At 39.8% G+C, this 24,045-nt stretch overlaps 2 protein-coding genes across 41 annotated transcripts in view; one reads left to right on the top strand and one right to left on the bottom strand.

Annotated features, from left to right (window-relative positions):
• Window positions 1-24,045, top strand: part of Clasp2 (cytoplasmic linker associated protein 2) — a 199,298-nt gene that overhangs the window by 154,519 nt on the left and 20,734 nt on the right. For 20 of the 40 annotated variants that reach the window (XM_041677050.1, XM_041677051.1, XM_041677040.1 and 17 more), the window contains 8 exons: window positions 506-508; window positions 5,841-6,004; window positions 8,506-8,584; window positions 8,720-8,770; window positions 13,184-13,327; window positions 19,415-19,558; window positions 20,240-20,346; window positions 23,613-23,766. In XM_041677050.1, the coding sequence (XP_041532984.1) occupies window positions 506-508; window positions 5,841-6,004; window positions 8,506-8,584; window positions 8,720-8,770; window positions 13,184-13,327; window positions 19,415-19,558; window positions 20,240-20,346; window positions 23,613-23,766 (846 nt within the window). The remainder of the gene's footprint in view (window positions 1-505; window positions 509-5,840; window positions 6,005-8,505; window positions 8,585-8,719; window positions 8,771-13,183; window positions 13,328-19,414; window positions 19,559-20,239; window positions 20,347-23,612; window positions 23,767-24,045) is intronic. The other 20 variants (XM_041677054.1, XM_041677066.1, XM_041677048.1 and 17 more) reach the window with 3 other exon arrangements.
• On the bottom strand, window positions 22,616-22,863 carry LOC121464250 (normal mucosa of esophagus-specific gene 1 protein-like). The gene is made up of 2 exons (XM_041677067.1): window positions 22,830-22,863; window positions 22,616-22,788 (listed from the first exon to the last, which is right to left on the bottom strand). The coding sequence occupies exons 1-2, from the start codon at window positions 22,861-22,863 to the stop codon at window positions 22,616-22,618; spliced, it is 207 nt and encodes a 68-aa protein (XP_041533001.1).

The following is a 24,045-nucleotide window of genomic DNA, read 5'->3' as shown; positions in this document are numbered from 1 at the left end:
ATCCGCAGATACAGAGAGCTACCTGCACAGTATGAGAATAAGTGATCATAAGATGTGTGTGTGTGTGTGTGTGTGTGTGTGTGTGTGTGTGTGTGTATGACAAGAACTTAGACCATAAGGCACCAAGTGCATCATTTAAAGATTTTTGATAGTTTTACAAAAGAACTTTACAACACAGTAATAGCAAGTATAGTTAGTTCTATTCTATATACAGTACTTGTTAGCAGTGTGTGTCTTAGCTATTAATCTGTACAGCAGCTTATTTATATCCAACTTGTAAGATTTTGATGATGTAAAGTTTCTAGAATAGATCTCTTGTATGGTTTTTACCATAGTAGTTTTTGAACAACAGGTGTGATGTTTTTAAAGCAAGTATTTTTAGAGACTGCTTTCCCAATTTTATTATGTGTGAGTGGAGTGTTTATATGTGTGGTTTATGTATATATCTTCCTGAGTGAGTGAGTGACTGAGTGTGTGTGTGAGAGAGAGAGACAGAGAGAGAGAGAGAGTTGGCTGGTAGCTGACCAGTCCTGCAGTCTCCTGTCCCCCTCCCCCATAGCAGTGGGATTATTACAGGTGCATGCAAGACCACACCCAGCTTGTTACATGAGTGCTGGAATCAGAACTCAGGTCCTCATGATGAACCACTCTCTGGCCCCCAAATTTTCATTTTTACTGTTGTGGACTCATGCCCACCTCCCAGCTTCCTAATATAAGTGATACCATGTCCTAAAAGTTAACTGTGTGGTTTAATCATTTGACTATAATGGAGCTCTTTGGAAAGTGCCCTCTTCACTGGGGTGTGTGTTGTGAACTGGGGCCTTTGAGCCTTGGAAAAACCACCTGTTACTGCTGTAGTTGAGTGTCTTCTGTCAAGCTTTCTAATCAGATCAGGTGGTTGATCTGCTTTGAAGCAGGTGATGGTAACACATCTTACCCAAGGAATGTGAAGTGTGATAGTAATACGTGTCTTTACTTGCATACAATAATTATTGTTCAAAACTTCACAGAAATCATCTAACTTGTGACAGGGAGAAGATGGGAAAAGAGTTCTGACACTGTGGTTTGGAGCCAAATATTGGCAAGGTTGTCAAATGGAAGTGAGGTTCAGTTGATCTTTTTTCCTAAAAGTTAAGTTTCAAGGACAGTGGAATGTACAGCCAAAAAAAAAAAAAGTATTTATACTGTGGTATGAGTTCGATGCCAGTCTGATCTGCATAGTGAGTTCCAGGACAGGACAGCCAAGGCAATATAGTGAGACCTTGTTGGTAGGTAGGTAGGTAGGTAGGTAGGTAGATATTTTAGAAAGCAAGAAGAAAACTTTCCTATTGCTTAAATTTCCTTAACATGGAAATAAATCAGACATACAGAGAAATCATGTGTTCTTCTCCTATGTTGTTCATTTAATTCTTGTTTTTAAGACTATTTTGAGTTTTTTTCATAAAACTTTGAAAAGCATTTGTCACTTTTATTTTCTTTAGTGTTTTTTCTTTCTTCCATACAGGATCTTTGCATTGATGGCGACTAATTTGTGTGTTTTTCTTTTTTTCTTTTTTCCTTTTTGCATGCTGTCCCCTGTGTTGGAACTCTCAATAGAGAGTAAGTTGGTTCAATATTTGTAGAAAAGCTAACTTTACTGCATGACTGTGGAATTAACCCATTTTCTCTGTTTTCTCTCCTGAAGAGTTGGTGCAGTGTTGGACCCTTTGCAATCCACGACATGCTATTCGCAGTTACGCACACTGTCATTCTGTTTGGAGATGTGCTTTGTAATCTACTAATTGATCTAATTTCATTATGTTCTTCTGTTTCAAATTTAATGGCTGGCACACCTAAAATAAAGCAGGTTTACATAAAAAGAGACTGCCTCAATTGTAATAGGCCAAATATTTGATTCTTTCCTGAATAATTCCAGTTGTGAAATATCAAATTTATCCATTGGAGGTTTAAAATAATTCCCAAACTTCAAGATTATTTAAAAAATACAAAATTCTACCTTACCACTCCCAGGTACTCTCTAATATTCTATTAATATCATTCTGTAAAAGTAAGCCGTGGTTATGTACCACTAATTCTACACTTCAATTTGTGAAATATAATTTTTATTTCTTGAATTGTATTAACATATGTAGGGTTAAGAGAGCCCCTTTAGGGGGCGGGGTTTGCCTCGGGCGAATGCCTGCCAATAAATGGGCGCGCAGGGAGGCGGCTCGGCCCTTTTTTCCTTCCTACCTCCTGTACTACGCTGGAACTTCGGTTCTGAAAGTTTATCATTAAAGTGGTCAATATTCTTTAATATCTGCATTGCATTTATTTACGCCAATACAAACATATAACATTACTCATGGGTGAAGAAAGGGGACAATATTGACTGACTTCTGAAATGCATTCTCTGTGGGAGCAAAATCACTTGGGAAAGGTTTTGTGTCCTTTTTAACATGTTAGGACTGCTTTGAAACTTGTTCTCTTTTTTTTTTTGGTTTTTCAAGACAGGGTTTCTCTGTAGCTTTGGTGATTGTCCTGGAACTAGCTCTTGTAGACCAGGCTGGCCTCGAACTCACAGAGATCCGCCTGCCTCTGCCTCCCGAGTGCTGGGATTAAAGGCGTGCGCCACCACCGCCCGGCTCCCAAGCAGCTTCTTGATAAACTCTGAGGATTCACATGTTGTATATAAGCGGTGGAAGGTGAGAGAATTGTAGGATAGTGGGAATTTTATGAAATATATATGGAATTGGAGACAGAGTTCATGTTACTAGATGCTCCAAGGCCAATTTGGAGAGGTTAGAAGGAAGTGTTGACGATCCCACTAACTGGGAATGTGTAAGGATTTTATTTCTATCAAAGTAACATTCCAGTGATTTTAATTTTAAGTAAGAAAGAAGCATGAGTTGACAAACACAGCCTAAAGGCTAAATCTGCCCAAGGTCTGGTTTTGTAAATGCAGTTGTTTTGAAACAGTTGTACTAATTTTATGTCTATGACCATGGTACAAATTACAGGTCTGTGAAGTTTCTAGGAAAGCCTTGGACATTTATTACCTGACCTGTTACAGAAATGATTTGGTGATCCTGGTATACAGGAAATAGAGTAAAAAGTCAGGCCTGAAGGTCAGAGGCTTTACTACATATACCAGTGTTTTAGTAAGCAGACTTTGGGAAGGCCAAAAAGAGCTGTTCTTGAAGATAAAAAGGAAAGAGGGGAAATTAAAGAAAGCAGCATCCACCTAGAGAAAACCAAATCATACTGAACTTAAGAAAAAGCCCTGCTCTGCGGTGTAAGCAGAGGGTCAGGTAGGGAGTCAGGTAGCAGAGACACCTCTAGAACAAGATATGGGCTGGGTGGTGGTGGTGCACACCTTTAGTCCCAGTACTTGGGAGGCAGAGGCAGGTGGATCTCTGCGAGTTCGAGGCAGCCTGGTCTACAAGAGCTAGTTCCAGGACAGGCTCCAAAGCTACAGAGAAACCCTGTCTTGAAAACAAGAACAACAAAAATATGGAACAGGAGGCATGGGCTTAGGAAGGTTAAAATCAGGTCTTCCTTAGGAATGCTCTAATGCTTCCATTAGAACATAAGTGTAGAGGAAGTCAGATTTCCTACAACACAGCCCAAAATCCAACAACCCAAAAACATGCTGTGAAACATGAAATTCTTAGGCTTTCCAAATGTCTTAAGATTTTCAGAACAGATTTTCAACTATTAAAAATTCACAGTTGAACCACTCAGAAACTAGGAACAAACTAAAACAACATAAAAGTGACTTTAAAAGAAATAGTTGAGAGCTCATAAAGCAGCTGCAGGAGAGAAAGAAGCCTTACTTGTTACTGACTCTAAGATGACTTGTTGAGGGACGTGAAACCAGCTCCAGTATGCTGCCAGACAGATTTGTCAGGTAACCAGGAAGACTGTGTGCCAAGGTAGATAGATAGATGCAGTTGCCACAGACCAGGTCTAACAGAATTCTTTTCACAATCTAATAGGCCCAGAGGAGAATGTGCAAGAGTTTAAGTGAAGCCCTCTGCCAGCTTTGAAACCAAGTTTTGGGGATTTAGTTGGGGGAAAAGTATGAGTTGTGGGGATCTGCATTATTAATGAGTAGGTACCACCTGGGGAGCAGAGAGTACTGGAGATTTCCAAGTCGCCATAATTACTGCTTTCATAAATACACACCATCTTAAGAAAGTAACTAAGGTGGATTTTCTTTTAACCAAGTTTCAGATGTTCTAATTTTAAGTAGAGGAATCTTCCTTCCTAACATAAGTGGCAAAAACTAGAATCCATTACAACTGAATAAAGTACATTCCAAAAATATTGAAAATAAAGCAGTTTTAAATTAGCAAGGTTACTTTTGAGATTACCGAAAAATGTTTTAGATGGAACAGGAGATGAAGCTTGGTTGGTAAAATGTGCAGAGCCCTGGGTTCAGTACCCAGCCCCACAGAGACTAGGTGTGGAGGTGGTGCACTCCTGTAATCCAGCAGCCTGGTGTCGGGGGTATCTTAAAGACATTCTTCCAGACATAATAAATTCAAATTCAACCTGGGCTGCAAGAGATGAATCTCAAATTGACAAAGAGGGGAAAGATGACTGGGCAGTTAATGACTGCGTTTCAAGAGAACCTGGGTTCCGTTCCCATCACCTACATCAGGCAGCTCCCAACCCTCTGTAAGTCCATATCCAGATCTGCTGTCCTCTGGCTTCTCTGGGCACCAGGTGTGCATATGGTATACAAACACATTAAAAACAAATAAAAATAGCCTGGTTTTAGTCACCTGTTCTGATTCTGCCATGTGCTAGTATTGCATGGCTATGATTCTTAGGAATATTTTTCTCTTACATAGAAATACATCTTTCAGTATAATTGATTTCTTGCAAAGAAAACCTTACCAAGGGCCACTTTTATAAAATATTGTAATGAGACATGACATATGAGTCTTAGTATGTCTTTCCCTTAAGGTTTCTTTTCACATGATACAGTCTTTCACAGTGGCCTATTTAATCTTGAAACAAAGTATAAAACTCACCAACATAAGCTGGTGCATGGGGGCACACACCTTGAATCCCAGCACTTGGGAAGCGGAGGCAAGTTATCTCTTGAGTTCAAGCCCAGCCTGGTCTACAGAGTGAGTTCCAGGACAGCCAGTACTACACAGAGTAACACTGTCTCAAAAATCCTAAAAGAATACATATATAAATCTCATCAACACAAGAACATTTTTTAAAATCTAAATTTTAGGTACTTTTATTCTCAGTTTTATTATACAGATGCTTTTAGTTACTATAGACAAATCAAATTACTTTTGGGGCAGTTTCAGTAAATAATAAATCTTATATATCAAAATGTTTGAGAGATTTGTCATTTTGTAAAACCTAAGGATATTTTTAATCAGCACATTATTGTAGATACATTTACTACTGTATGGTGACTATAAATACAGTAATTTTCTAATTTACCCAGTATTATTTTTAAAAAGCTGTGTGTCCTTGAAACTCCATACAGCACCTCCTCCATTTCTTAGAAAACGAGTCTCAGTTTAACTAGCTTAAGCTGTAGCATCATTGATAACATTAGGTGTGCCAGCCATTATGGGCAGTTTCTTTACCAAGTGGTGCTGCATGGAATAGCTAATTGTCAAACTTCTGCAGAAGTTGGATAACAGCGCAGATGCACTCTTGTATCACAGAGTCCAGTGAAAAGCAAGAGAGATTTTTTTTTCCGCTTGGCTGCCAATCGCTGTGCCTCAGATTCCTTTTCCCCCACCCCGTCTCTTTCTGTTTTGAATTGAGCATAAAGGTCAATATTTCCTCTTTCTTCTTCCCACTCTTCCCTTTATCAACTACAGGTGTTCAGCATGTTTTTGGAAACTCTGGTAGATTTCATACAAGTCCACAAGGATGATCTTCAAGATTGGTTGTTTGTGCTGCTGACACAGCTGCTGAAAAAAATGGGTGCTGATTTGCTTGGTTCTGTTCAGGCAAAAGTTCAGAAGGCCCTTGATGTTACAAGGTAATATTTTCTGCATGTATTTCAAGTTTACCTAGTGGTAGTCACAAATATTTAATCCCTGTATTTATATTAAAGTTTTATTCATACTGGTTTCAGTACTTGAAGCTGTTAGTGTGTCTTAAGTAAAGTGTAACTGACATGAGTTGAATGTTTTCTTCATTATTTAACCATAGTAATTCTTTTTTATTCTGTTTACATCAATTTTAAACATATTTATTGTGACGATTTGCTTCCCAGTCTTCATTTTTACCTTCTGATAAATAGATATACAAATTAAATAAAGTGTAATTTGTATTTATAAGGTAGTGTTTTTTGAATCTGAATGAAAATGTCTGTCAGTTCAGTGATGTGATAATGTTTTCCTCTAATGATTTTATACTGTGACTTTCATAGTTTTCCAATGCAGATGCTGATTTTAATCCTTCTAAATTTCTGGCAACTTGTGAAAATTCTAGAAGGCCAAAAATTCTCATTTTTACCAAATTTTCCCTGCTATATTTATTATCTATTGACATTTCTTAGACCATTAATTTCTGATGTTGCTTTAAAAGTGGTAGATTTCCTATTTCACCTCATTCATTAGTTGTTGTTCTGTTTTAGCAGATTGTCTTTCCACTGTTATCAGTCCATCATCTATCATTCCATCTACCTGCTTAGCATGAATCAACGGGCCCCCGCTTATTAGGTGGTTTATAAGAAATTGCTTTCTTCTATTTGATGTTGGGACTGCCCCAGATATGCTCAGTGGGTACCCTTTGGAGCTATATAGTTCTTACTTTTAAAATAGTTTCATCATTTTTGAAAAGAGCTTCTATACTTTATATCTTCCTGAGATGGAGTGAGCTCATCTTAAACTTTATCTGTCTCTGTTTTGCTCATCCTTTCCTCCCTGGGTTTCATCCTGAAGGGAAATTGTTTTGGAAAAAGATTTCTGAATGTTGTTTGTGCTCATTGCTACAGGGATAGTCTTTTTGTTTGTTTGTTTTCTTTTTCCTTTTTCTGAGGGGTAGGTTTCTTTTCAATTTTTATTTTTTTATTCATTTTATTGAGCTATACATTTTTCTCTGCTCCCCTCCCCTTCAACCTTCTCCCATGTTCCCCATGCTCTCAATTTACTCAGGAGATCTTATCTTTTTCTACTTCCCATGTAGATTAGACTGTTGTATGTCTCTCTTAGGGTCCTCATTGTTGTCTAGGTTCTCTGGGATTGTGATTTGTAGGCTGGTTTTCTTTGCTTTATGTTTAAAAACCACTTATGAGTGAGTACATATGATATTTGTCTTTCTGGGTCTGAGTTACCTCACTCAAAATGATGTTTTCTAGCTTCATTCATTTGCCTGCAAATTTCAAGATGTCGGTTTTTTTTTTCTGCTATGTAGTACTCCATTGTGTAAATGTGTCACATTTTCCTCATCCATTCTTCATTCGAGGGGCTTTTAGGTTATTTCCAGGTACTGTCTATGACAAACAAAGCTGCTATGAACATAGATCAGCGCATGTCCTTGTGGTACGATTGAGCATCCTTTGGATATATACCCAAAAGTGGTATTGCTGGGTCTTGAGGAAGGTTGTTTCCTAATTTTCTGAAAAATCACCATACAGATATCCAAAGACATCACCCTTTATAATTTGATCTTACATGAAACTAAAAACTATTCCTGTCTTAAAGAATATTTTATCATGCCGTTAGTCTCCAGAAGGCTTTAAGCCACTGGTAGGTTTCTACCTCTTTGATCTTATTGTTGAAGTGACTTACTTTACATACCCATATACTAAGTTGAAATGAGTCTGTTATTCAGATGATTTTTTTGGTGGTGGCTTTTTGAGACAGCGTCTCATATGTAGCTCCAGCTGTCCTGGAACTCACTCTGTAGACCAGGATGACCTTAAAATTCACAGAGATCTGCCCACCTGTGCAACCTGAATATTGAGATTAAAATTGTGTGTCAGCACACTCAGTTGGAATGAGGGCAGAAGAGGGCATTAGATCCTGTGGAGCTGGAGTTAGAGGTGGTTGTGACCTTCTCATGTAAGTGCTAGGAACCAAACTTGATTCTGCTGTAAGAGCAGTCTGTGTGCTTTTAGCCACTGAGACATCTCTCTAGGCCCAGAAGTTTGAATTTTTACTGACTAGATTTTTCTAATTAAATATATAGTTGAAACAAGCAGAATAACACTTACCTAGTTTAATTTCTTAATCCCTTACTGGCTTTAAGTTCAAATGCCTCTATTCTTATACTGTGCTTCAGAGACCATACCATTTAATCTGTCACTTCATACATACTTTGTGGGTGGCATGATATTTGGGTATTAAATAAAGTCTTTTGCTCTGGAATTTGTTAAAACGCATATTTTGTCAACCTAATAGTTGAGGGGTTGGTTACTTTTTTGTTTATATTTATTTATTATATATGCAGGCAGTGCTCTTAACCTCTACGCCATCTCTCAAGCACTACTTATTTTATTTTTTAGTTTTGTTTTTTTCTTTTTTATCTTTACAGAGAATCATTTCCAAATGATCTTCAATTTAATATCCTAATGAGATTTACAGTTGACCAGACCCAAACACCAAGCTTGAAGGTAAAAATTTGATTTTTTTTTCTGAAACTATTACGAGGAATTGTGGTATTTTATTAATAAAAATAGGATAATATTTGTATTTTTGTCACCCAAGAAGCTGCTCAACCAGTGGGTTTTATTTTTATAAACTTTCAGACAGTCAAGCCAGCACTCCGGGACCAACTTCACTCTTTTGGGAGCACAAAGGTTTTTCTTTTGTTTTTATGTTAGCCTGCGTTATTTCTTTCTGTAACTCTCTGCACTATTTCAGATGCTGTTTTTTGCATCCATATTTAACTACTCACTTCCTCAACCTTTTATGCATGCATGTTGTTGACTTCCAATGTTCTTTAGAGGTTGACCTGTCTTTGGACATTTTAAAATCATCACTAAATATGGCCGTCTAACAGTAAGCTGGTAATGCAGAGTTAGTTTGTAAAACCTTATTTAATTTTATGTTTGTGATTTGCTAACACTTCTGTTTTTCTTGTAGTTTTTGGAGTCTTACAGGTATTTGGGGCAAAAACATAGCATTATCTAGGTGCTTATTTTAGTAAAGACAGAATATTTTAAGTTTAATCTCAGCTCATTCTCCCTATCTGAAATAACTTTCTGCAATGTGAAATTCCGAAAACAAATATAAAGGTTGTGTCAAGACTAACAGTTTCTATTTGGACACATTTTCCAGTTGTATGAAAGCTAGATAGAGTGTAATTTGTCATTTAAAATGATTAGGTTGAACAGAAGACATCAAAGGACTTGTATCTGGGATATAGCTTAATTGGTGGAGTTCTTGTTTTTCCTGAGCTGTAGCCATTGAGAGTAAAGTCAGGGAAATAAGAAGCATGTTGCTTACACAAGCCTTGTAGTTTCTGCTCTGTTCTGTACAAATGTATGCCTTACTACCCAAGATTGGTTTTCCCTTTACACGTTGGAGTGCAGTTGTGCCTCTGGATCACAATTGGTTTCTACCAGGGTTGACAGACACTCACTGTAGTGTCTTTTTATTAGAGCCACTAGGTAAAAAAGGCCTCTCTCTTTTTATTTTGAAAATTTACCACCAGGCAGTGGGGGCACACACCTTGAATCCCATCACTCGGGAAGCAGAGGCAGGTCGATCTCTGTGAGTCCAAAGCCAGCCTGGTCTACAAGAGCTAGTTTCAGGACAGGCTCCAAAACCACAGAGAAACCCTGTCTCGAAAAACCAAAAAAAAAGAAAAGAAAAAAAAAATTCCTGAGAATAGAAAACTTTGAATTTTTTTTATTATTATGTATAATACTTGATAAACTAAATGATAATAAAGCAGATGATGTAGTTAATTCAGTAGCCATTGAAGCTATAAGTGAAGATATTCTGTGTGCCTGTGCCAATGTAGCCTGGATCCATCTTCAGAAACATGAATCAGGTGTAATGGTTTAGGCCTGTGACCCCGCCACGGGAGCTGCTGAGGCAGGTAGATAATCAGTGATGTGTCAGTACTGAGCACACAGAGGGTCTAGGTTAGCCTCAGCTACGGAGCCAGACTCACAAACCGCAGAGAAGACAAGGGCGTAAGGAGGAATGATGTGCTGAAGACCTAAAGTCAAAGACAAGTAAAGGGAACAGGGATGTGGGAAGCATCCTGTGGGCATGGAATTCAAAGCTGCTCCTCTATGTCTAACGTAAGGATAAGTACAGTCAACACCAAAGCTAGAGGGAGACGGCTTTGTTAACACTGAGGCAGCAGGAGTAAGTCTGTTGGTGTCATCCTTCATGCCCAGGTCAGAGCAGCTGGTAGGGGCCTGACAGAATTAAATATAAAGAACTTATCAGAGGGGCTGGAGACGTGGCTCAGAGGGTAAGAGCACTGGCTGCTCTTCCAGAGGTCCTGAGTTCAATTCCCAGCAACCACATGATGGCTCACAACCATCTGTAATGAGACCTGGTGCCTTCCATGCCAGCAGTACATTGTATGCTTAATAAATAATTAAATATTTTTAAAAAAAAAAAAAGAACTTATCAGGGTGGTGATGGTGAAGAGATGGCTCAGTACTTACATTCAGGAGACTGGAGCTTGGCTCCCAGCATCCAAAGCAAGCAGCTCTCAAAGCCTACAACCCCAGCATAGGGGATTTGTGGACCTTTTCTGACACCTGCTCATACTTGGCATACACACACGTATAGACCCATGCACATACATGTAAGTAAAACGTTTTTTAAGTCATAAGAATTTAACAAGCTGGAAAGATGGCACAGTGGTTCAGAAGAATTGTTTCCAAACATGACAACCAGAACTTGGACCTCAGCACCTAGTAACAAGTGGGCATCCTGTAATTTCAGTACCAAGGGATCCAGATCCAGTGCTGTCTTCTTTTGGCCTCTGCACATACATGCACACACATACGTATCCACATGGAAGCACTTGGTTTTTCAATACATGGCTTCTCTGTGTAATAGTCCTGGCTGGCCTGGAACTCATTTTTGTAGACCAGGCTGGCCTCGAACTCACAAAGATCTGCCTGCCTCTGCCTCCCAAGTTCTGGGATTAAAGGTGTGCACAACCACTGCCCAGTCATCATCATCATCATCGTTTTTATTAAACTAAAAAATAAGTTAAAGTAGTAATCTTTTTTTTTAAAGAAAGAAGGTAGCAGTGGACTAAATAACTATAGAAACTGGTTTTTATTGAATTACTGGCATTTGTTAAATACATGTTTTTTTTCCTCTGAATACTTTTTCCAGCTTGACAAATACTCAAATACCTGTGCAACGATATTGTTTTGTTCTTTGGAATGGAATGTATAGTTGCATAGTTAGTTGTAGACTGCATGACTATGTGAGATGTCCCACTTCTAAAATGGGAGCGTTTCAGTGATCATGTTTCTATGGGTACTCATTTATTATAGTTAACACACCTATATTGTGAAAACCTTTCAAAACTGCGTTACTTGAGTTGCATGGTTGTAATCCCAGCATGTGGGAGGCAGAGATAAATGGATCTTTTTTAGTTCAAGGCCAACTTGGTCTACACAGAGTTCCAATCCAACTAGGGATACATTCTAAGATTTTTTTCTCAAAGGAATAAATAAATGAAATAAATAAAATAAAACAAAACTATGGGTAGACATGGCAGCACCCACCTGTTTCCCCAGTAGTCAATTTGTAGAGATAAAGGATCCCTGGGGCAGGCTGGCTGGCTAGACTGCTCAAATTGGCAAGAGATTCTACTTCAGTATATAAGTGGTGAGTGAATGAGGCAGACGTTCAATGTCAACCTCTGACTTCTATATGCTCACACATGAACATGCCCACACATGTGAACATAGATACGTGACATACACAATGCAAAAGAAAATTTTTTTTCAAAAATCTTTTGGGGGTCCTGTGGATGTAATTCTATGCCAGAGGGCTTACCTGACATCTAGAAGGCCATAGATTTGATGCCCAGCAAGGCAAATAATGATAGTAACAACTTTAGAAACTAAAGGACTCCTACAGATGTGACTCAGTGGTGAAAAGTACTTAGCACTCTTGGAGAGGATCTGGCCTCAGTTCCCAGCACCCACATGGTAGCTCACAACCTCTACAACTATAATTCCAAGGAATCTTATGACCTCCATGGGCAACAGGTGTACATATGGTACACATACATGAAGGCAAATGCTCATACACATAATAATAATCCATAAAGATAATCAAAATCAGCAAGCCCAGCTTGAAGGAATCAGCATTTAGAAATTATAGAATGTTGGAATATGTGACCAGAAACAGTGATTCTCAACCTGTTTATTTCTACTAGCATACTGGAGAGAAGAGATTTTAATAATTGCTAACTAGAAGAATTTAAAATGACTGAATCTAGAAAGAAGCGTGTGTGCTTTAGAAATAGCATCTCCTGCCTGACAATAGCCTTTCATTTTTTTTTTTTTTCTTTTTTGAGACAGGGTTTCTCTGTAGCTTTGAAGCCTATCCTGGAACTAGCTTTTGTAGACCAGGCTGGCCTCGAACTCATGGACATCTGCCCACCTCTGCCTCCCGGGTGCTGGGATTAAAGGTGTGCGCCACCACCGCCCGGCTGGACAACTGCCTTTTGTGCACTTTATAGGGATATAGCTCAATTGCAGATTGCTTAGCTAGTCTGCACCAGGTCCTAGGTTCTATACCCAGCACCTTGTGAACAGTACTCAGGAGGTAGAGGAGGAGAATTAGAGAAGTTCAAGGTCATTCTCAGCTACAAAATGCATTTGAGGCCACCCTGGACTTGAGGCCCTGCCTTAAATATAAGTAAATAGACAGTTGTGTTACCCGCAGTGATTCCAGACTTTTCTTGTGATATCCTGTCATTTCCCAGACAGAAATGACTATTTAAGACTAGCCACCTAGACACTCTGAAAGCAGACATGAGGGCAGGCAGAGTTTAGAGTTGGTTAAGGAATTCTTCAGCAATTGTTCATACTCCGGGAATGGAGTTCCAAAAGTTGTAGTGATTATGAGAACAGAAATCCTCACCTCATGTCAGATAGGTAAGTAGCTGTACCATTCCTTTGACTTGGCAGACTAATGGTAATCATTTCTGATGCATGCCCAGTGTCTCGCAGAGTCCATCTCACTGACCTCTTTCCTTGTGCTTTTCTCTGCAGGTGAAGGTCGCTATCCTTAAGTACATAGAAACTCTGGCCAAGCAGATGGATCCAGGGGATTTTATAAATTCCAGTGAAACTCGCCTGGCAGTGTCCCGGGTCATCACTTGGACGACAGAGCCCAAAAGCTCTGATGTTCGAAAGGTGAGTTTAAGTAGGATCGGGGTAATTTGAGGTATTTATTAGCTAATCTTTTCTTAGATACAGTGTTCTATTTATTTCACCGTAAGTGAGGAGTTAGCTTTCCCTGTGCTTTTTCCACATCCTTTTCCATCAGTACCTATAATCTTTATTATACTGAAGAATCAATTCTTGCTAATGTGGAGATTTACCATTTGTTGTTTCTTTGTTTGTTTTGCAAGTTTTCACTCCTGTACCAAGTGATTTGCTACTGCCTTCTTTCTTACATTTTCTTTCTTTTCTTTTTTTTTATTTAACTTTATTTTTATGTGCACTGGTGTGAGGGTGCCAGAGTCCCTGGAACTGGACTTACAGACAGTTGTGAACTGCTATGTGGGTGCTGGGGATTGAACCCAGGCCTTCCGAAAGAGTGATCAGTGCTCTTAAGCTCTGAGCCATCTCTCTAGCCCCCTGCCTTCCTTCTCAAGTTCTATCCTTAGAGTTATTGTCTGTCTTGCTTTTCACGTCCTTGAGTTAAGATTTTTGGGGATTGTCATTTATCACCTAGGCTAGCCTGTAACTCACTCTTGAACTCCTGGTCCTCCTGCCTCCACCCCCTAAGAGCCAAGAATGCTGGCGAAGACCACCGTGCCCAACTTGACTGTCATGCTGGTATATGTTAGTATTTTCATCATTTCTGCCAAGGACTTATGACTAGCGTTTTCTGTATACTCAAAAATATAGGTCTTTGAGCTAGGGGAATGGCTCCATGGGTTAAAGTGCTTGCCATACAAGCATAAGAACTTGAGTTTGTATTCCATCATTGAGCTCCCTGTTCAGTGAGAGACCTGATCTCAAAAACTAAAGGAGAGCTGGGGATGGTGGTGCACACTTTTTATCCCAGCACTCAAGAGGCAGAGGTGGGTGGATCTCTGTGAGTTGGAGTCTAGCCTGACCTTTGGCCTCAGGTTTGAACACACTTTAGCCATGTACATGTGCACCACAACTGTACACACATGAACACAAACATATGCACTTATCACAAAACAAAAGCAAAAAAAAATGCCAAAGTGAAGAAAAGTGAAGACATGGCATAATAAAACTTACTACACACAGTTGGAACTCACGGTGCACAGACATACACGCAGACAAAACACTCGTGCATGACAGTGATAGTGATGACGAATAAGATAGGAAGCGAGGCTGGCAGCATAACTCAGAATGTAAAGGCACATCTCCATAGCAAGTTCAGACCAGCAGGAACTGTGGATGAGACCCTCTCTCAGAAGAAGAAAATTGCACACTGACTGGACGTGGTGTGACCAGCCGCTTCCTGCTCTAGACCTTTTCTACACGAATAACCTGTGCCCTCAAGCTGTGCGCCAAAATAAATCCTTTATCAGATATTTTATGAAAACTACTAATTCAGAGCTTATAACAAAAAGAAACACTTTAAATCTTTTATCCAATCAACCACCATAAGGCAGTCAAAAGGAGCACAGCAAAGTCCGGCGGTAGAGGCAGAGATGGAGCTCTCTGAGTTCCAGAACAGGCTCCAAAGCTACAGAGAAACCCTGCCTCAAATAAAAGTCGGGAGAGGGGGAAGGATGACAAAGCAAACCTAAAGCAGATAGAAGTATGTAATTGAGAATAGAGAATAAAGCAGAGGCCAAGCATGCTGGAACAACCCTTAATCCAGCACTCTGGAGGCAGAGGCAGGCAGACCTCTTATGGATTCAAGGCCAGCCTGACCTACGTAATGAGTTTCAGGATAGCCAGGGCTGTGTACAAAGACCTTATCTTGGAGAGGGAGGAGGGGAGAGAAGAAAAAAGAGGGGAAGAGACGAGAGGAGATGAAGAAAGAGAATGAATATGTCCAGAGCAAGGTGTTTAAATTGGATACAGGTCATGTGACTGTACTAAATAGGGGCGGCAGGGCTGCGTTCCCAGCACCCCGGCTGCCCACATGGCTAGCTTATGTTCCGAAATAACAACACACAAACTATATTCATTTAAACACTGCTTGGCCCTTTAGCTCTAGCCCTTACAGGCTAATTCTCACATCCTGATCAACCCATCTCTAATAATCTGTGAGCACCGGTCTTACCAGGAAAGATTCAGCATGTTTAACCTGGCGGCTTGCTTCATCGCGTGCGCCTGCCCGGGAGAGCGAAGCATAGCATCTCTCTGAGGCGTCTGCTCCTGAGAAGAGAGCTGTGGAGTCTGAGCTCACTTCCTCTTCCTCCCAGCGTTCTGTTCTGTTTACTCCTCCCACCTATCTTCTAACCAATGAGGGCCAAGCAGTTTCTTTTTATTTAACCAATGACCTTCCTCCATCATTTCCCCTTTTTCAGTTTAAACAAAAAACAAAAAAAAAAGGCTTTAACTTTAACATAGCAAAATTACATATAACGAAACAGTTATCAAGTAAAAGTTACAATAATCTTTATCATAACTAAGGAAAACTATAACTATAACTAACTATTCTTAACTCCATCAAAGACTCCAGAAAGATACAATACTACCTAAGCAAACAAGAAAAAGGCAACTTTTAAAACTCTAGAAATGACAGAGACATCTCGCTGCCTGTACAGTCACCCAAAGTTCCTCTGTACCATTGGGGCATCCAACTTCAGCCTACAGGCCCTTAGTTTCCAGCAGACATTTCCACAAAGCAGGAAATTTCAAAGGCAGTCACTATCTGCTTGTCCTGAAGAATGTCTTGCAGACTCTTTCATGAATCAGGAACCCCGAAAGACCATCTCACCTTTAGGCAAGTTCAGCAGTCCTCTCTCTGCGGGTTCTTTGTATCCAGTTTATGCAATAGTCCAGGCAAGAACAGTTTCTTGCCCAAATGGCTATCAAACTCCATAATGAGCCTCTTCGATGCCCATCTTCCTCTTGAAGTAGATTGGTGCTGCCAGGAGCAGAGTGTCTCATTGTCATGAAAAGTCCTAAGTTATTAAAACATTTAAAATGCCATATTCTATAATCTTTGAAAAATATGAAGAATGCCTATCTAAATTATATCTACGCACATCTAGAAAATATTAACTAACATAACTACAAACTTGACTATTATTTATGATTATCCATCAACAACCTATATTTCCTAATTATACATTACATTTTAATAATGAACTACACAATCACAATACCTTAATAAGGATCAGAAATACATATACATATAACAAAATTGACCTTAAATCTCTATCAATAAAGCAAAATCTATACTAATGCAAATTATTCATACCTATATCATATCCCCCTTTAAATGTAAAAGAACATTTATAAACATTTTTTGGGAATATGGGCGCAGTTATTTCTCTCCAAACTGCTTCCTGCTGAATGGGGGCGTCGTTAATTAGGCCTTTCATGGTATAACCTGTGTGCTAGTTTCATCTCAGTTGGCAGTTGAGCGAAGCAATTTTCTGAAGGTGTTCACACCAACCCTTCAGGAGGGCGTGGTCCATCATACCAAATCGGAATAGAAGAAATGAACAGGGTCTCATCCTCTGTGAAAACAAAATAAGAAACTCCTTTCCAAAGCATCATGTCCTTAGATCCAAATTTCAAAGTCAAGGCATCAAAATATCTATGTTGGATTAGTTCAGCAGCATTTATAAATAAATATCTTTTAGCATCTGTTGCTCCTTCCTCAGCATTTAAATAATTTAAAGAGAGCATAATAGCATACAGTATCAAAATTCTCTGTGTATTTTCCATCTTTGTGCAGCTTTGTTTTAACCTCTATTTTGTTTATTTTTACTTTTAACTCTTTGATTTTTGAGACAGGTTCTCTGTATCTTTGACCTGAAGTAACTCTGTAGACCAGGCTGTCTTTGAACTCTCAGAGATCCGCCTGTCTCTGCCTCCCAGGCATTCGGGATTAAAGGTGTACACTACTACACCTTGAAGTCACAGAAGTCAATCTCCCTCTGCCTTCCAAGTGTTGGGATTAAAGATGTGTACTACCACACACAACAACTCTCTTCCCTTTTTTTTGTTTTTTACTTTAAGAACTTCAACTTTTAGTCTGCATATATTTTTAACACACTGTAAACCATTTAAAATTTTTCTTTGTCTTTGAATCTCTCTTTACTGTATATCTCTCTTTTTCTGACCACATGAGTCTTTAATTTACCAAGCAATATCAGTAGGATTAAAGGCGTGGCTTTGCCGGCTAGATGTAGCCCATTCCTTAGCTTTCCAGCCTCATGGTTGAGGTACTGGCTGTAGCCATGTTTACTGCCACAACTCTATGGCATTTCAAGGTCCCTGCCAGCAAGCGAGCTTCAGCAGCCTGTGCTTGCAAACCGCACGAACCGCCTGCGTAAAAGAGTCAGAGTTTGCCCTGGCAGGACAGCCCAGAAAGCTGGCATTTTTAAACGGCGCAGCTTTTTTCCTGCTACGGTTGAAAATCGAAAAGCATGCGTTCAGCTTTTCGTCAACACTGTTTAAGTGTTTCGTGGCAGGACCTCTTTAAAGAGCTGCAAGCTTTGCAGCTAAAGCTGAGTCAGGAAGCCTCTCTTAGATGAGAGCACTTGCTTGCCTCTAACAAGCAGAGCAGACCCGAGAACACAGCGAGTCTAGTTGCCATCAAACAAATCGTAGCACTTTACTCCAAATGCTCTATTCAAAAGCTCTGTCTCCTGCAGGAGCCAGACAGAGATCGCAATGGCGGCACAGCCCCAGGAAGTCACACTTTAAAATGACACAGCGTTTTTTCTGCTACTGTTGCCGAATCAGGAAATCTCTCTACAGCCCGCCACCAACAAACAGCAAAAATCTGTGTTAAAACTCTCTCTCCCTTATTTTTAAGCCTTCTCAGGTTTTGTAGTAAATAGGGGCGGCGGGGCTGCGTTCCCAGCACCCCGGCCGCCTGCTCGGCTTATGCCCGAAATAACAGCACACAAACTGTATTCATTTAAACACTGCTTGGCCCTTTAGCTCTAGCCCTTACAGGCTAATTCTCACATCCCGATCAACCCATCTCTAATAATCTGTGAGCACTGGTCTTACCGGGAAAGATTCAGCATGTCTAACCTGGCGGCTTGCTTCATGGTGTGCGCCTGCCCGGGAGAGCTGAGCATGGCATCTCTCTGAGGCGTCTGCTCCTGAGAAGAGAGCTGTGGAGTCTGAGCTCACTTCCTCTTCTTCCCAGCGTTCTGTTCTGTTTACTCCTCCCACCTATCTTCTAACCAATGAGGGCCAAGCAGTTTCTTTTTATTTAACCAATGACCTTCCTCCATCATGTGACCATGCACCAATTCATGCTCTCCTCCATAAATTGTTATACAATTTTATTTTTCTTACAAATTTTATGTTGTTTCAGTCTTTACGAAACACCTGACTTACTTTACCTTGACATTAACTGTAGAATTTTTAGACTAGCTGCTTGAGAGAAGATATATATATTGCTAGTTAAAGAATCCTACAAAGTCAAACATGATGGTATGCACCTGTACCGACTCAGAACCCTTAGAGGCTGCATAGTAAAATCCTGGTTGGTTGGTTGGTTGGTTTGGTTGGTTGGTTGACTTTTTTGTTTGTTGTTGTTTTCTCCTTCTTATGCGGCTTTATTTTTTAATTATCATACAAAGCAACATCTTTCCATATGGCATTTTCATGTGTACTTGGGTTTTGTTAATTCCCCTCCTCCTTCCTTTACCCCTCTGTTGTCTGCTGCCCTTATACATTTTTGTACCTTTCTACCCCAGTATTCCTTCAAAATGCCCACCTTAGTTTTTAGAAAAGTTCACGTTAAGAAAATTTAATTTCAGCATTAAGTCACCCTGAATGGGAGTCATATAACCATCCATTTTCTTTTAATTATTTATTAGGAAAACTAAAACAGTAATATATGTTGACAAAATAACCCTGCAAAGTTTTGTCATCTGTCACCTTCCATAGCCCCTTCTTAACTTCAGGAGATAAATGGTAGGGAGAGTGTTTCCATCTTCCCCACAAAGAAACCATGAAAGGTCGCCTTTTCCTTTTCTATGGGAGAGGCGGTCAGGCCTTGTGCTGTTGAGCAGAAGAAAATGACCACCCATCTTTGAGTAGCCAGAATGCATTTACTTACTTTTTGTATGTCTTTGTTTCTTTCAGGCAGCGCAGTCAGTGCTGATTTCTTTATTTGAACTCAATACCCCAGAGTTTACAATGTTACTAGGAGCTTTACCAAAAACTTTCCAAGATGGTGCTACTAAACTTCTTCATAATCATCTTCGAAACACTGGCAATGGGACCCAGGTATTTCTCACTTGACTAGGTGGCTGTTGTATTCTCTTATAATTGGTTTGACAGTGATTGCTTTGTTTTGCATTAAGTTGACTTAATTTTACTATATGATTTTTACATCTGCATTTGGCAATATTTTCTGAGCAAGATTAAATACTGCCTTGGGAAGAGTAGGCACCAGTTTTACATCTGGTCAAGTGGAGAGACGGTTAATTGAAGGAAAACTACAAATTAGTAATGTGACCATATTTTATTTTCTTAGTGTCTTTGTGAAAATCATTTGTAAAATACTCAGAAGGAATTAAATTGAATTATCAATGAAGTAGGAAGGGTTAATTAGCTAAGAACAGAAAGCTGATATAAAATTTTTTAAAGGAGGAAGCTCAGAAGTTCGAGGTCATCCTTGTGTAGATAGTGAGTTCAAGGTTAGTCAAGGGTACTTGAGAATCTCGGAGAAGGGTGTTGAGTGTAATAAAGAGGAGGCAGGTAAAGAGGTGAGGGAGAAGGGTAAGGAGGTAGGTTACTAAATTTGAGACACATTTTCTCCCAGAAAGTAAGCATAAGTGCATGGATATTTATAATATTGGCGAAAATGGCACTTCCATAATGTGCTCTCTCATGCCTGTGCCTCTTCCCTAAGGACCTTTCAGTTGCAGTTTCTGATGTTAATACTCTTCTTACTCCCACCATCAGAGTTCCATGGGGAGTCCTTTGACAAGACCTACACCTCGATCCCCAGCCAACTGGTCCAGTCCTCTTACTTCTCCTACTAACACATCACAGAATACATTATCTCCAAGGTGAGGTGATGGTTTTCATTTGTGCTTTGTGTTACCAGTTTCCATTCTAGAAAGGCAAAGTAACTATAATCCCAGCAGACTTTATTTGACTTGAAGTGTCCTAGAAACTGAGCAGATCCAAGCAACATTAATTGTATATAAAATCTAACCCTTTAAATGGTGATATATAGGAAGAAAGGTATTGTTATCTTAAAGAGTATAGTTACATTTCTCAAACTGCAAATTGTGCCTGTCTTTTCTATTACACTTCTTTAGTGTAAATGGCAGTATCAGTTATGGTATTAGATAGAATACTGGTGAATCACTTCTGAAAGGTTTGGATGGACTTGAGGTTATAGACAAAACATAAAGAATAATGGGGAAGAGTTAAATATATCAGTGCAGGTGACCGAGCTTGCTCAGCAAGCACCTTCACCTGATAGGCCATCTTGCCATCCCTAGATTAATCCTTAATTTATTAATCAGTATCCACCAAGCCCCTTTTGCTGGCCTTTTGTAAAATGATTCTTTTTTTTTTTTCACCAGTTTTTCAAGACAGGGTTTCTCTATAGCTTTGAAACCTGTCCTAGAACTAACTCTTGTAGACCAGGCTGGCCTTGAACTCACAGAGATTTGCTGCCTTTGCCTCCTGAGTACTGGGATTAAAGGTTTACACCACCACCACCCAGCATGTAAAATGATTCTTAAGGTATCTCTTGTCAGAAGAGTTTTGTTATGGTCATACATCATGGTTTGCCTCATCAGATTATCCATTAAACTAACAGGGTGCTACATCAGCATTTAAGAAAGAATGTTCTGAAACTTACCCCCTAACCTGTGTGTTAATACAGTTGTGACAATTTTGCTGAATACATTCAAACTTTAATTGAATTTATTGTTTGATTATAGAATTCATGTCATAGCATTTATGTTCAGTGTTCAAAATTCAAAACAATCTGCAGAGATGACTCAGGAGATGAATGTTCTTGGTGAGAAAAGCGTGACTGCTCAAGTTCAGTCCTTAGGTCACTGTGACTGACTCCACAGTTTTCCTCTCACCTCCACCCACTTTCTTTTTTACCTTTATCTTTGTTGTTGTTTATTTCCCAAAGCTTATTTTGCAAAATAATAGGAACTGTTAGTAGGTGAAGTACAGGTTCCTTTTTCTACCACCAAGGACTGCTCCCAGACACCAGAATCTGTGTCTACTCCTGGTGGCCTCCACCTGGTCACATGACAGAGGATGACCGTGGACTCCTGCTCCTTCTGCCTTCAGTTTCTGAGTGCTAACTATGTTTCTTCTTCTCCTAGCGCTCTTACTGTTGGTTAATACAAGGACTGGGAAGCTTTCTATAAAAAGGGTCAAATGGCCAATATTTTAGGCTTTCAAGCCAAGTGGTCTATGACCTTTTTTTTTAGCTCTTCTGTTGTGCTTCCAAAACAGCCATAGACCGTCTAAACATAAGTACACTTGGCTGTGCTCCAATATAATTGTATGTATGCGTACTGAAACTTGAATTTTGTGGAATGTTCACATTATAAAAATACCTATTTAAAAGTGTAAGCTGTGTTAGTAAGATGGCTAAGTGGGTAAAAGTTCGTGCTGCAGAATGTCTGATGACCTGAGCTTGGTTCTCAGATTCCACATGTGGAAGGAAAGAATTTCCAAAGTTATTTGACCTACACAAACATACAAAGTAAATGCAATTTTAAGATCAGGCACAGTAGCCCATGCTTTTAATCCCAGCACTCAGGAGGCAGTAGTAGAAGGATTTCTGTGAAGTTCAGTGTTAGCTGGCCATAGTGATACTTGCCTGTAATTTCAGAACTCAGGAAACTCTCGAGTTTGAGCCTGGGTTGGCTACAAAGTGAGTTCTAGTTAAGTTTGGGTTACAGAGTGAGGGGTTTTTTTTGTTTTGTTTTGGTTTGGTTTGGTTTGGGTTTTTTTTTTGCATAAATAATATTTTGTTACAGGTAGTAATCTAATTTATATATGGTCATACATTTCAAGGACTACACCCAAGCATCAGGAACATTAAATTTCAAATGCAAAATTGAAATTTACACCAACAAACACAAAAAAATTTTTTCAGACTATGTGCTACCTTCAATTGCTTACACAGGATCCAGAGAATGAAGGCAAACCCTAAAATCGTAGCAGAAGCATTTCTGCACACTGGTATCAAAATCTAGTTTGTGCTGAAGTGTTTCCGCTAGATTCATAGAGTATTCTTCGGAAGGAAGGAGCGAAGAGCCATCATCTGGTTTTCTGCAGCTCTTCCACGGGCTTCTACTGCTGGTTGATGGTTATAAGCTTTTGGGGTTGAGTAGGATCCACCATTTCCCAAGGTTCTGGGTTTCTTTTCCGATCAATAACCACGTCAGTTTTTTTCAAAGCATACATAGCGAAAGATGAAGCTCCAGTGGCCGCCATGGTTATGATAAACGCCAAAGGAATGAGCTAAGACAGAACAGGTGGGGGATAGATTCAATATGAAACCTTTCCTTATTTTTCGACAATCTCTGGAAGATGCCCATGATGACTTTAGTGTAGAATTCCAAATCTGGGGCAGCTGTGGCTGGGAAATGTTAACAGCCAGCAGAGAGCCGGCCTTATATGCAGCCAACCCTCGGGTAGGGCCGCGTTCTGGTCACGCGGGGACCGGTCCGACGGACGCACCCAGAGTGAGTTTTTATGTCAAAAATGGATGATTCTTATCTTCATAAGTATTTTATACAATACCCTTAAATGTGTTTATTTCAACAGGGTCAGGTTTAGACCAGACTGGGCTTTAACCTGCTATGTAGTATAGGATGTCCGGCACCCCTGACCCTCCTCCTTCTACTCCCCAAGTGCTGACATTACAGGTGTATACTGCCACACCCAGCCTGTTTGTGTTTTAAAAATATAGCTGAAAGTTAATAGCCAGCTGTGGTAGCTTACACCTCTAATTTTAGCACTTGGAGGAGAATTACAGTGTGCTTAAGACTAGCCTGAGCTACAGATTGAGACCCTCAAAATAAATAAATAAGTAAATAAAACGGGGATTGCAGCGATGCTCTGTATGTAGTTAAGAGCAACACCTGGGTTTAGGTCCAAGCACCCCCTGGAGTTAACAGCTCTCTCTTAAGTCCAGTTCCAGGGGAGCTGTTGCCCTCTTCTGACCTCCAAGGGTTCTGCACCCACATGGTACACATGTATAGACAGAATATTCATTCACGTAGATATAAAAATCAAATCAAGCAAAATGAAATGTAAGTGAAAATTAGTACCATCTCTTTCACAGTGCGTTTGATTACGACACAGAAAACATGAATTCTGAGGACATTTACAGCTCCCTTAGAGGTGTCACTGAGGCAATCCAGAATTTCAGCTTCAGAAGCCAAGAAGATATGAGTGAACCACTCAAGAGGGATCCTAAAAAAGAGGATGCTGACACAGTAAGTGTTTACATGTTCACCCCATCTGTTACCACATTCCTAACTCGCCGCATCCCTCCCACAAGTGTTCTTACATGGTCACTCCATCTGTTACTACATTCCTAACACACCAAATCCCTCACACATGCGTGTTCTTATCTGTTCATACTGTGTTACCACATTCCTAACCCATCAAATCCCTCCCATATGTGTGTTCTTAACATTGCAGCAGGCAGCTTTGGTTCCCATCAGAGTGGGGTGTGTGTGTGTGTATTTTAAGCTTTGCTTTCTGGCATTTTC

This window comes from Microtus oregoni, unplaced genomic scaffold, assembly GCF_018167655.1.
Source record: "Microtus oregoni isolate MIOR12 unplaced genomic scaffold, Mior012 000028F_ref0000031, whole genome shotgun sequence".
Classification (NCBI taxonomy): Eukaryota; Metazoa; Chordata; class Mammalia; order Rodentia; family Cricetidae; genus Microtus; species Microtus oregoni.
The sequence above is the reverse complement of the archived record's forward strand: the minus strand, read 5'-3'. Positions and strand labels throughout refer to the sequence as shown.